Here is a 14,222-nt window from a genome sequence, read left to right as displayed (position 1 = left end):
GCTTCTTTCCCTTTCATGGTTTCTGCATTTGTGTCTCAGTGACCTTCTTTTTTTTTGTTCTCAGCTCTTAGATCTGTTTGACAGTGAAGACCCCAGGGAAAGAGATTTTTTAAAGACCACTCTGCATCGCATCTATGGCAAGTTCCTGGGCCTGCGAGCGTACATTAGGAAACATATTAATAACATATTTTATAGGTGAGTGTTTATTTTAGTTTGATTTATGTTTTGGGGTTTTATTTCCTGTAACTTCCATCTTGTTAAATGGGCCGCTACGACAAACTGCTATTTGTGCTCGCTCCTTTTTCAGCTTCATTTATGAGACTGAACATCATAATGGAATAGCAGAATTACTGGAAATACTAGGCAGGTAAGATATTTTTGGGACGCTCACTCATCAAAGTTGCTGCTGTTTATTGTTCAGAAAGTCGTTTTGCCTTCGATTCCTTTCCGGGAACAGTTTTTACAAGTTAGAAGTTACAACACAGATTTCTTTTACACTGGAGCAAATTTTTCCTTCCCTTTCTTCTTACAGCATAATCAATGGATTTGCATTACCATTGAAAGAAGAGCACAAGATATTCCTGCTGAAAGTCCTGCTGCCTTTACACAAAGTCAAGTCTCTTAGTGTATATCACCCACAGGTAGCTACTTTGTCGTTGTTATTTTAAGCTTTACCCTGCTATAAGCAAGACATTATAATATCAGGGTTAATGAATGTGTTGTTTTGTTTCCTTAGCTGGCCTACTGTGTGGTACAGTTTTTAGAGAAGGATAGCACGCTCACAGAACCGGTAAGATTTAATCTATTCATATGGTTTTGTCATTTACAGTGTTAATTGAATTGCCCTTCAATATCCTGTCTGCTCCAGATGAGTTAATTCCAATTTAAACCCAAGGAGTGTTTTGGTATTTGATTAGTAAGCTGCATTGTGGTTTTCAAGTACCCTTGAACAGACCATGTGGTTGGTCATCCGAAAGATGTTAATAACTATTTTATTATGTGTTTTTATGAAGCAGTATGTAATATTTTACAGTCTCAGTAAAGAACAGAGGAAATGCTTGTCAAACGTTTTAGTGAAAGAGACAAAACAAGAAGCAGGACATGTGCTTGCTGAGACTGTCAGTGCTGTATGCTGATTTTAGTGGGTTGAAATGAAGGACAAAGGAATGGTGTGATGTAAACTTGATAGAAAACACAGCTAAGATCGACTACACCGTTTATGTTCTGTGTGTTTCCGAATATGATGTCTACTGTTGTTTGTCACTGATGCTGTTTTGTAATGCGACTTGTGATCAGCGGGCAAACATTCTTGTTCTTCTTTAATAAGCCTGTTTGTCTATGTGTGTGTTTGTGTGTGTGCAGACGGTAATGGCGTTGTTAAAGTATTGGCCAAAGACCCACAGTCCAAAAGAGGTGATGTTCCTCAACGAACTGGAGGAGATACTGGACGTCATCGAGCCTTCTGAGTTTGTCAAAGTCATGGAGCCCCTCTTCAGACAGCTGACCAAGTGTGTGTCAAGCCCACACTTTCAGGTCTGTTTTGTCATTCCAGTATACTCCATGTGTGTTTTCGTTTGCTTTACAAGTGTGCACAGGTGTGTGTGTGTGTGTGTGTGTGTATATTTTTTCTACCGTTTTGTTGTTTTTGTGTACATATGTAAACCTTCACAAACCATGCTGTCAGGTGGCAGAGCGAGCGCTGTACTACTGGAACAACGAGTACATCATGAGCCTGATCAGTGACAACGCTGCTAAGATCCTACCCATCATGTTTCCAGCTCTTTACCGCAACTCCAAGACCCACTGGAACAAGTGAGTCTCTACACACACTTCTGCCCTTTCTATATGTGTGTGTGTGTGTGTGTGTGAGATGCTGGGTTATGATGATATTAGGTACATAAACAAAGTGCTTGTGCGTGTGCAGGACGATCCACGGGCTGATCTACAATGCTCTGAAACTGTTCATGGAGATGAACCAGAAGCTGTTCGATGACTGCACCCAGCAGTTCAGGGCAGAGAAAAGCAAGTAAGTCAGCAAGTGAGACGTTACATCCATATTTCCAGTGCAGCTACGGTTGCCTCGGTCTTATTACAACATTACAAACATCATTAAAAAAAAAAAAACACTCAAGCACCCGTCATCACGGCTAGTCAGGTAAGTAAACTGAAGCACAAACTCACACTTAACCGATTTCTCATGATTGTCTTTGAGTAAATCTTTCTGTCTCTCACGAGTTTGTCTGTTTGGTCTGATTTGTCAGAGAGAAAGCCAAATGGAAAGAGAGAGAAGAAGCCTGGCTGAAGATTGAGAATCTGGCAAAGTCAAACCCACAGGTGAGCAGAGATCGTAACCCAGCAATGCTAGTAGTGCTGCAGACTTCACACTGGCTGAAGCTGTATTGTGTTGCTTATCTTGCAACACAGATTTGTGTCTGTGATGAACATCTATCCGCGGTGCGATGTATGCTCTAGTTGCATTTGTACTACGTGTTAATATCACAAAAATAAGTTGCGTTTTAAATTGGCGAGTTCCCACTTCTGTGCATGGAGGCACAAGACGGGAGAGCATTGATTGTGCGAAGCAAGTGTAAACGTGAAAACTAAATAGATTTAAAGTGAAAAGCTGTAATGATTCAGCACGCGCACCAGAAACGTTCTTCTTCAGTTTGTACTTTTCCTGTCAGTCTGACAGCAAAAGCAGTCAATAATTCAGTTCTTCATATCTTTTTTTTTTTTTTTTTTTCTTCTCTTGTCTTCCTTGTGTGCAGTTTCTGATGTACGTTGACTCGATAGGATCAGACGGTCCGATGGACATGGAGACAGATGGGCCGCTGCTAGACGATGTCAACATGTTAAAGAAAGCAGTACAGGAAGAGGCCATACAGGTCAGTGTGCAGTGTTAGCCAGGCTCCGCCCACTTGTTGCTAAAAGCTTCAGACCTGGCAGTGACTACCGTTTGGAAACTTTGTTCGCGCGAAGGTTCGCACTGCTACCAGTTAGTGACTAGTGCCTCCGTGCGATGACGTTGGAACTCAAGCATTTGCTTCTAAATGTGTTTCCAACAGTGGCGGCGACGTAAACGGTAACGCTAACAAATATCGAGGAATTGAAGCCGGAGAAAGAACATTTAAATAAAAAAAATTTTAAAAATAAAAAAAGTCTGCTCACATTCTGTTGTTTACAGCTTGGTCAGTTTTGGTGCACATTATATATCATATGGTGCTCTAGTAGTTTCAGAATGAACCAGAGGTTTCTGCCCACTGGGATCCAACCACTGGAAACAATCCTGAGTGGAACATTGCTGGCAGGGTAAAGCTTTCTATTCATTAAGTCAATTTGGGTCTGGCTTAACGCAGTGTATCAGTAAATATGGATACATATTTGTTTTCAGAAGATGTACCAGGCATGGAAATCCTGGAAAAGTTATGGAGTCGGAAAATAGTGTTTTCCTTGCCTGACAATTTTATGTGGAAGAAAAAAAAGAAGCATGACACGGGAAATATTTTCATAAGTATTTCTACAAGGTTCGATAAATATTGTTTTGAAATATAAGATGTTTATATTATACATCATGCAATGCCAGAGCAAACAAATGATCGCGCGCGTACGATGATCAAAGGTATTGTAGGCCATAAATCTTGCTTCATCTGGAAGCTTGCATTGTTGAGAAAGATCTCCTTGTGAAACAAAACCCCGTTAAGCTCAAAGAGTCTATTTTTATATTATTTCATATGAAGCCGTTGCCTCTTTTTGTGGTGGACTGCCTTCAATTAAAATGATGTTAAATGACGCACAACTCCACATCGTGTATGCCAGCTGAGGCACACGGCCTATGGTAAGCTGCTCCGATCAGCGTGCAGCGGACTTGAACGCATCACATGTCCTGGTTCTGGTGCCGTTACGGCAAACGCGCTGAATGCCCAGACTGCATCCAGGAGACCCGCTGCAGCACACGGGTCATCTGCCACCAAACACTGGCAAACTGTGTGTGTGTGTGTGTGTGTGTGTGTGTGTGTGCGCGTGTCAAATTTGATTAAAATGAAGCTGTTTTCATGTTTTAATTTGTAGTTTGCAAATTATTTTAATATGTTTTAGTATGCTCAAATACAATTGCATGTCTGAGTAAACATACGTGAAGCTCTCCAGCTCTTTAAATGTCACTGGGCACCAGACTGAAATCCTTCTGTAGCTCACACAGCTCAGACTTTTGAGGCTATTTCAGGAAATATTACACAGCAGGTGGAAAACCAGTCTCCCTCACTTTGTCCCATAAATAATTTCCTCTGTCAAGATGATTATTCCAACTATTCAAACAGACAGGGGTCACATGAATCACAAATGATCATCCCAGCTGCCTTCTAAACCCAAAGTGCACCCGGGGAGGGGACAAACCAGGGGAATTCATGAGCCACATTATTTGCCTTGAGCTCATTTGTTTGCCTTTGCATGGAACTGTGCTCATTTTCATACTTCTTGCACGTTAAGGTTTTAAGTTGCAGAATAAGGCTTATCCATGCTGGTGATAATTTTGCATTGGGCGTTAACCTATAGTGTGACAACAGATCAGGCTGTATCACACTGAAGACATTTACTGTCCCGTGTGTGTTAATGGTGCCTGAAATAGGATGTCACAGGATAAAATAAATGTCACTGTGCTCAGTGTGTCAAAGAGCCTTCTGTTGATAAGCTCAGTGACTGGGAAGTTTGGCTGCAGTGTGCGTGGCGCTGATGTCACTGGTCCAGGGTTTCCCCTACTGTTATAACACTTGGGCACAGCGCCCGACTGTTTTGTTTTTTTGTTTTTTTTATAGCACCTGAGCCAAATGGAAAGAAAAAAAAAACTATGCAGAGAGTGCGTAGGTTGACGGCCGGACACCGGAGCAGAGCATTGTGTGTGTCTAGTTTGAGCTGCTTGTCCGTCAATAAATGCTACAACTCCTTAAAACCTGAGCCGAGCCCCCGCCCTCCCCCCTCCCTGCTTTTTAAAGTGAAAGGTGTTGGCGACATGGCGTTCACCCAATCATAAGGTGGACCGACTGTTAAGGTGGACGAGCGATTGTCATTTGTAGTGACAATCTCAGCCACTCCCAAACCGAGAACAGAGACATGTCTGGCTGCCGAGTTCCGCTTTAGTTCATGACGTTATAATGTTTATTATTAACGCTTCAATAAATCTTCCAAACATTTATTTTAAGTGGCTTTTTTTTAATTTTTTTTTTTAACAATAAATATTGAAAGGATAATAGTTCAAAAATAATGTGACCCCGGAGCCCTCCAGAAACGTAGGGAAAACCCTGTGATCCCTCTGTCTCTGTGTCCAGATCCAAAAAGATCAGCGCAGAGAACGCCCACTGGTGCGGAGGAAATCAGAGCTCCCCAAAGACATCTCCACTGTCACAGCCTTGGAGCTGCACCGAAGAGCCGAGGAAATGTTGACGCACGACGGCCACTGAAGAGACCACCCCAGACCCACCATGAACCAGCAGCAGCCATCCACAGAGGAACCACAGGCCCCCACAGTGGGGCCAGCACAACAACAGAACTCTGGTATCTCGGCCCGGCCCGGCACGACACGGACACGAACAGTCCCAGCACCACCTGACACACAAAATGTATAAAAGCCACACATATAAGCCTGGTTTTGGCTTTTCAGGACAAGCCGGTGCTCGGTCCTTACTGATCTCCCCCTCCCCTCCCCTCCCCGTCCCTTTCTCCCCACCCGGTTGTCGTCCAGCAGAGACGTCTGTGGTGTGCTGGACGGTCCTGCATGACCACGACATGCACCGTTTCCCCTGAGATACTGTCGTGTCTTTATCTCCTTTTTCTCTCCTGTCCTCTCAGCTTGTGTTTTGGGGTCCAGTGCTGCCCCCTGCTGATCATTTTTCTCAGGTGTTCTGTTCAGTGTGTGAGTGTGAGCTGTCTTCGCTCTTCTTTATAGATGTCAGGTGCTTGTACAATTTAAATGAGCCCCCAACTGTAACCTCCACACGGAGGACTTCTTTGGATTAATTTACCCCCCCCCCCTCCTCCCCCCCGTCCAAAAAAAAAAAAAAAAAAAAAAAAAAAGCATCCATTGGTGAGACAATGTCAGTTGTTTCTATATATTTAATATTAGCTATTTTTCTCCTAATATTGAGACAGCCGTTTATATTTTTCCCTATATAGTATATTAAGGAGCTCAGCTCAGATTTAAAAACACTTCCTGTCTCTGTAACTGTTCTGTTGCTTGCTATCATTTCATTGTCCAGTAGCTGTGAAGATTAACAGATTGTTCTGTTCGTCAGAACGGGGCGACTCGGGATTACAGTACAGTTCTGTTCATCAAACAGGACCGGCCTGACGGAGGTCCGGGTTCCAGGTTTCTCTTCTAACACGTCTTTTTGTTCCTGTGTCGAAGCCTAGTTTGGTGCCAACGTCTCTCATTATTGCGGTTCCTTTCTTTTTTTTTTTTTAATTGTGTTGGCTATAAGTCTGCACAAGTCGCGGAGCTCCTCTGTGGCTCAGGTAGTTTCATTACATGTTCGGATCCGTTTGATTGGTCCCTGGGATCGGCCCAGGCCGAGCCAGGTTTGCTGCGGCGGTCACATGAGAGGGGATTGTGGGGATTTATTTTTAGTCGCCCGTTCACATCCAGCCACCGTAGGAGTGTGTTCAACATGGTTACTGGCATTCAGTACAAGTCACTGTCATTCACGTGAGGCTTATGAGAGGTTTGGAGAGATGCAGTTGCTCGTCTGGGGGGTTTCCACAGTACGACTGTGTCGAGAGAAGTCAAACGGGGGCTGAAGCTGTGCTGATGGGGATCCATTTTTCTACTCTTCTCGAGCAAGATCCTTTTATTTATGAGACGGAAATTAGATTGCTTCGTAGAGAAGGTTACGTCTGGTTTGAAGAGGTCAAACACAAGCCTTCCTTTTCACAGTGCCTTTTGTCGTCGAGGGGGGGGGGGGGTAGATATTTGCTCAGCTGAGAATCGGGTAGGAGCGTGAGCTAAAATGGCAGATCATTCAATCAAAAGAAATATTGCGACATCGTTCTTCAAGTCCGTACTCGGAACACCTGCAGCCGCTCGGACTCCACCGCATGCCTTGTTGAAGCTACGCAAGTTGATTTTTGTAGTTCAAAGCGTAGAGAGCAGAGGCAGCGTAGTCGCCCCCGCTCCCCCCCCCCACAGTGAAGCACTTCCTGATAAAACTTGAAAGAAAAACAGAAACACAACTGAAAACGCAAAACGAGTAAAGAATTGAAATCCGCGATGCTGTCTTGTGGGTGTGTGGGGTCCCCTCCCTCAGCGATGCCTGTCGTGAAGAGCTAGCCTCCGCAGGAGAGGACGTTTGCCTCCCATTGTAACTTTTCCGCTCTCCCGTTCCCCTTTTTTGATTTTGTACCATTCTCCGACCCCTTTCTGCTCAGACCTGCACACACCCCCCTCCCCATCAGTAAAACAAATAAATAAATAAATAACAAATCTCCCCCGGACCTCTTGTTCTTCGGACATCTGTTTTGATCTGCTTCTGGATGCTTGCGACCTCCTTTTTTGTTGCGGTTTTCTTCTTCCTTTGCCTGCAGAACTTCTCGTCAGTGTTTCAACTGAATGTGCAAAATATAAATAATTCTCTCCGTCTTGTACTTGAAGAACAACAGTCAGCAAAGGCTTTTTTTTTTTTTTTCTTTTTTACCAAAACCCCACCACCCCTCTCTGCCCCCTGACTTCTCCAGTGGATTTGATGTAAGGAAAGGGACTCCACCCCTACAAATAATCTTCCACCTGTTGTCGTCACGTCGTGCTGCCAGAGCCCAGTGTTGGCGTCCCACCGGTGACTGCTGTTCTTCTCCAAAATGATTTTCATGCTGGCTTCTCCGGAGCTCTCTTCATTTTAAATAAGCTTTGTTTTCTTCTTCTTTTAAGAGATCTTTTTATTGCAAGTGTCCTTTAGTATACGTGTCATACTAAATGGCTTCATCTAATATTGTACATATAATGTACTTTTATGTTATATCTATTATTAAATGGTAGAGTTCATATTTTGTACAAAGTACCCCGTGTACAGAATACAGAGGTTATTAGCGACAGTCGGTTTGTGGAACAGAGTTCAACACGTGTAACTATTTACATTTAGAAAGCCGGATAGTTTTTTATCTTTGTAATCGGACATCTTTTCCCGTTTTTGTTTTTTCACCTCCAAACATGTGTTTATCCTACAAAAATAAGCTTTTTATGTGTGCTTTTATCCAAATTTCCAGTGGTGTACATCTTATCTATATACAGCAAATAAAGAGAACATGTGAGTTTTATATTTTCATCCTAAAAAAAAAAAAAAAAAGAAACTGTTCTGCGAGTCATTATTGGTCACATTCACTCTGTCTTGGCAACAAGCTAAAACGGACAACGATGCTCTGTTGGTTATGTGTTTGAAAAGATAATCAGTTCTATGTCAAATTTGTTCAAACCCAGAGTCTTTTTGCTGTTCGTTCGACAGTGAAGAAGTTTCTGGCTTTGGGACCTTCCTCTGTGGAGTTGGACCACCCCATGAGCCTCTAGGATAAAGTGGGTGTAGATAAAAGATGAATGGAAGTAAAATTTTCTTTTGTGGATTTCAAATTAAACTCAAGTCTGTGTCTTTAGTGTTTATTTGTAAGTTTGAGTCTAGAAATCCCTGTTTAAAAGCCTGTTTTTGTTATTTATTTTTAATCCAATTAAATGTCTTAAACTGTCATTTTGGAAATGGAAACTTTCAAGTTGGAAATCATACATATCAAAGCCCAAATCAAGCCTTAAACAAAATCATGAGCTCAGATTACGTGACCCAAATCTTCAGAATTTGTTAAATTCAATTGTTTCTCAAGAAGTTAAAAAAATCTGCACTTTAAAGAAGAATATAGCAGAATGAATATACAGCAAGTAACATTAGTCCCTTAAAACTCTGTCAAAGCACTCACAAATATTTTCATACTTGGTTTTAAACATCCCACTCATTTTTAATGAACCACTAAAAAAACATGAAAAACTAAGAGACCAAACATCCTGATCCAAGTTTACAAATTGAAATGAAAACGGTCTTTTGCTGCCATCTGCTGGACAAAACTAGGATGCATTTAAATTTGGAAACTCCTTTTGAAAGCCCGACATTCATCTCCTTTTAAAAAGCCTATTCTAATCATTTAACGACACTTTACCATACCGCAGTGCTGAACAGATTAAATCTACACGTCATGGATCTTCATGCATTTTCCACAGTGTTCTTTCTCTCAGCATTCAAATGCTGTTGGAACAACATCTACAACTTGGATGTCTGAAGACAAACACTGCGCGCGCACACGCACGCACGCACACACACACACACACACACACACACACACACACACACACACACAAATCAATAGCCGCAAGTTTGGCTTGCTAAATAGGAATGTGTTGGCATAATATTAATGTATCATGTTTTGTAAATGTGTGTCATTTATTAATTTAACATAAACAAGACAGACTAAAAAAAAATACTTGATTTAGTTGGATGAAAATTTATGGCATGATTAAAACTGCGTTCATTCAAGATATTATTGTTTGAGTGTAGAGTATTGTCTTATTACCTTTGGTATTTTCAGCTTTTAATTTGCAACAAAGCTGACTTTCCAAATGAAATGTCCTTTCCTATTAGGCGATATAAATGTGTCCATTAACTACGTGAGATTAAACGAACAAGCCTAAAATCCAGTCTTCATTGTTTGACCATAGAACTATATTACATCCAATATTAAGAATAAGCCTTGTTGCATATTTTTTTTTCTGAATGGTTGAACTCATTTCTTTTAAAATTCTGTATTTCATCAATGAGTTCATGCGCTCCGGACAAAACTGTCATCATGTTCTGCTTATCATCAGAGGCGTTGCAGTTACCGTTTGAAGGACACTGCTTACTTCTTTTTTTTTTTGATTATTACTATTATTTTTTATAGATGTTGCTAGGTGCTGCCATCAGCCATTCATAATTGCCCGAACGCTCTCTAAATTGGCTCATCTGAGGTCGCTTAAGTTCCTCTATTCATTTGAAGACAACAGCGTTGGTTTGGCACCCACTCACCCTCTTGTGTCTGGCACCCCTGCTGGGACTCCGAGCTGAACCCAAATGAACCCGTGCGCATTTATGAAACCAATAGACTCGCGCATTTTCCGCCTCGAGAACACTGACGACACGGTGAGAAAAAGACTCCTTCATGGATTTGGGCTTTTAATCCTGCAAATACATTCATTACCGTGTATTTAATTTGATGGATTCACGCTTCCACTGCGCTCGACAGAAGCCTTTTTTTTTTTTTTTTTTCCCCAGGATCAAAAATCCTTTTGTAATTTACTGCAAACAAACTTTGTGATATGTAATACTGTGGCAGCGTAGCCCTTGTTTCGAAATGCCTCCCCTAATGAGGATGCAAATTGTCTGTCACAAAAAAAAAAAAAGAATTTGCGTCATTATCAACACATTGTACGCCAATTATCTAAGAGGAAATATTCCTCTGGGCTGGATGCGTCATTAAAAAAATCAAAATACGTCTGTTTTTTTTTTTTTTTTTTTTGGTGGGTGGTTAAAAGCCTCTGTGTATCGCTCCCTCTCCTCTCGGATGAGGTCACATGAGTTCACTGTTTTCGCCTGCAGCCGTCGTCGTCTCGTAGTTCTTCACTTGAAATATGGTGTGTTCCCTTTTCTCTTTTCTGTTTTTGATCAGGATGTTCTGACGAGCCTCCATTGACTGTCAGCGCTCAAATCTTGCTGCGTAATCTCTCTCCCCCTCCCTCCCTCCCTCCCTCCCCCAAGTCCTTGCAACCACAAAAAAAAACATCTCGTCACGACAGGAGATGTCAGCACCTATCGCCATGGAAACAGTCCTCAAAAGTTTTGAAGCATCGACCCCCATTGTGACTGCATCCAATCAGATTTTGGGAAAAGCTTTACAGCGCTGCATTACTGTAGTCGGAAGTCTGGTGTGGGTGCGTCTGTGTGTACCTGCGTGCGTGCGTGTGCGTGCGTGCGTGTGTGTGTGTGCGCGGTGTTTGTGAGGAGCCAGAAAGTGACTCATCACACCACACGGGGGGGGGGGGGTCTGAGATCCAACTTAGCGCTACGGTCCTGTATCCACGTCTTCATCGTTCCTGTAACACCTGAAGCCACTTGAGCTAAGCGGCGAATGGCACCTTGCTCTTCAACAGTCGTCGTCTTGCCCCCCCCCCCCCCCCCACCACACCCACACCTCCCTCCTCCCCCGAGGACGGAGGGTTGGGGTGCAGCCCAGTCCTAGATTCTTTGATGCTTGACACCTTGACTTCAAAGTCCTCAGCATCAAAGCCGAGGACTTGGGATCAGGCCCAGCAGCAGACCGGCATCCTGCCTTACACACACACACACACACACACACACACACACACACACACACACACACACACACACACGCACACACACGCACACATAGAGCCGTCTTCCCTTTAGTTTCATCCGGCTTTAACAAGGCTAATAACTTCCTTCGAGGGGACAGGACAACACAAAGTTTGGTGAAATAGGTCTTCTTGTCTCTGCAGCGGCGAAACATCAAACTTCAGAAGTATTCCTCGCCCGTATCATGTAAGACTAAAACCTCTTCAGAGTCGCTCACGGGCTGAAGTCCATTCATTATTTGACATCCCATAAAGAAACCATGACTCAGCACACAGAAACACTTTTCACCTCAGTCAGTAAAAATCAAGTCCCCAGAATCTGAATTCTTGAATGACCCGAGCAACAACGAACCAACTAGTCCTTCTTTCATTCAAAGGAAAGACAGTTGCTAACTTGAGTAAAACAGTTTTCACCTTATAATTCTTTTAAAAAAAATTATTATTATAATTAATTTTTTTATCTTAAACAAATTGCGTCTTTGTTAAATATGAATTTGTCCTGGTTTTCTTAGAAATCAGTTATGGCAAATAAAATCTTGATTTTTGACTGATGGCTGGACAAAACAAGACAAGAAAAAGAAAAAAAAAAAAATCAATCAATGGATAAAAAGATAAAATATTCAGTTGCCCAGTCGACATTGAAAATACTTATAAATAAATCACACAAATGTGAGGACATAATTGTTTTGATATGCACTAACCACATATTACACATATTTACTCACAGCATACAGCACATATACAGATTCTAGACCGTCTCCTCGGCACAACTACAAAACGATATATCCACTGACAATAGTTTCTGGTGAGATACATGTAAAAACACAACAGTTTCATAAACCAGAATCATTTTGTTCCCTTGATATACAGGCTAATATAAAAAAATATGTATTATCAAATTAAATGATGAAAAATTTGGATAGCCTAGACTACCCTTAAAAAAACAAAACAAAAAAAAGATATAGTATGAATGGTTAACCCCAACAATGACCAAAATATGAGCTTAAAAGTGAAATTACCCTGAAAATGAGTTTAAAGGGTTAAATAGAAGAGCCAGTTGGATAAAACTCCCAAATCCAGAATCCCATTCAGGTCCACATCCAACCAGGATCCCGATGCTCACGAGGCCTGAAGATCTGGTCTCAGATAAATAAGAAAACCATTTGTCAACCAGCCCCACTTCTGTCTGATTAGAAATATTCAACATTTAAAGCTGTGGAAGCAAAGAAAAAAAAACGTGATTTTTGTTTGTTTTGTTTGTTTGTTTTGTTTTGTTTGCATGCTCCACGTGCATGTGCGTGCACGTGTGTGCGCACTTCAGGAGATAAAAAAAAAAAAAAAAATGTGGTAACCTCTCCGGCAGTAATCCTGCTGCCTGTCAGTCTGGGCACAGCAGCAGGACGGTCTTCCTCTGTGACTGTCTAGATTACACACACACACACACACACACACACACACACACACACACACAAAAAAACAACCTTTATTATCTTGCAGTATCTGGGGCACCTGGGGACAACCCCATTGTCTGCTGAAGCCAGCGCAGATACATAAAGGCTCGACGCAGGTAACCGTCTGGCTATATGTGGGGCGGATGAACCAGAACAGTGCAGCCTCACCTGACTGTCTGGAGCCTCGGTGCTCTCGTCACACAAGGTCAGATATATCATACCTGAGGGATGCGAGGGGCAGAAAAACACTGCGAGCCACAGCGTTGTATTCGCAAATAGAAAGGACACGGGGAGATATATGGAGGGAGGGAGGTGAACAGACGACACACACACACACACACGCACACACACACACACACACACACACACACACACACACACACACACACACAGAGGTCTTTCACACCCTTTTGCTCTCTTTTTTTTTTTTTTTTTTTCTCTCCACTTGGCTGAGCGATAGATGGATATGCAGAAAGTGAAGAAGGCAACCTTTTGCAGAAGGAGATGTTCAGATAAGAGACTTTATCTAGACGGCACTGGTGAATGATTTTTTTATTTTTTTTTTCTCAGCATGTGCAAGGTTTCATTTGTGTGCTGTGGGTGTTCTGCATTTCTTGTGTGGAAAGAGGTACGTGCCACGGGTCAATTGTCTCTTAGCCTGTTTTTCATAAACTCGAGCACACGGATTACAATAATTTGTACAACATGGGGATTTCACCTCACCCTTCACCCTTTATAGTTGCACTTAGGGAGCACATGGAGACAATTGTAAGCTCATCTCAAGGACTTTTTATTAACTTGAGATGCATGTAAAAACAGACTTTCAAAGAAATGCTATCAGCTCAATTTGTTACAGTTTCTTGTAAATAGAAACTACTCATAAATATGAACAAGCACACAAACTGTAATATGATTACACTGAATATAATCCTGAACTCGTGATCCTTTCCATGAAAGTGGTGCAGCTACTTTTGATCTTTTACTCTGCTAATAGAGCACGTGTCTCCAGGTGCTGGCCGCCAAGTGAGGTCAAGCTGATTTAGGGGAGCCACAGTCTCTGGAGTGTCCCACACAAACACAGAAAAATCTGTCTTTATTGATTTTTGCTGTGTGTGGCGGAGGAGGGAGGATAAGCTGCTGGATGTCGACCCTCAGGAAGAAGGATAAGCGTCCTGTCCTAGTTGCTGCTTGCACCAGTTTTCTTAGTTCTCCAGTTAATTCATAGGTCACGGTTGTTTGCGAGCACTGTCTGCACATGTTGTGTAGACTTGGAAAGCACTTCTGAGAACATGTTCCCTTAGGCAACCCTGGGAATCTTGTGTGAAGAGCTGCAGGAGTTACGCGAGGCC

General features: G+C 42.3%; 1 protein-coding gene across 3 annotated transcripts in view; it reads left to right on the top strand.

The window, feature by feature from the left end:
* The window catches only part of ppp2r5cb (protein phosphatase 2, regulatory subunit B', gamma b), a 37,499-nt gene that overhangs the window by 19,145 nt on the left and 4,132 nt on the right, over nt 1-14,222 (top strand). For 2 of the 3 annotated variants that reach the window (XM_069158503.1, XM_069158505.1), the window contains 10 exons: nt 65-195; nt 308-367; nt 533-641; nt 737-790; nt 1,363-1,533; nt 1,685-1,812; nt 1,925-2,026; nt 2,262-2,334; nt 2,769-2,885; nt 5,322-8,717. In XM_069158503.1, coding sequence (XP_069014604.1) covers nt 65-195; nt 308-367; nt 533-641; nt 737-790; nt 1,363-1,533; nt 1,685-1,812; nt 1,925-2,026; nt 2,262-2,334; nt 2,769-2,885; nt 5,322-5,453 — 1,077 coding nt within the window. In that variant the 3' untranslated portion in view covers nt 5,454-8,717. Of the gene's footprint in view, nt 1-64; nt 196-307; nt 368-532; nt 642-736; nt 791-1,362; nt 1,534-1,684; nt 1,813-1,924; nt 2,027-2,261; nt 2,335-2,768; nt 2,886-5,321; nt 8,718-14,222 lie in introns of those variants that run through there. The other variant, XM_069158504.1, reaches the window with a different exon arrangement.

The sequence above is a fragment of the Embiotoca jacksoni genome, unplaced genomic scaffold (genome assembly GCF_022577435.1).
Source record: "Embiotoca jacksoni isolate LCO1_2020_lvr unplaced genomic scaffold, fEmbJac1.0.p SCAF_23, whole genome shotgun sequence".
Taxonomy (NCBI): Eukaryota; Metazoa; Chordata; class Actinopteri; family Embiotocidae; genus Embiotoca; species Embiotoca jacksoni.
The sequence above is the reverse complement of the archived record's forward strand: the minus strand, read 5'-3'. Positions and strand labels throughout refer to the sequence as shown.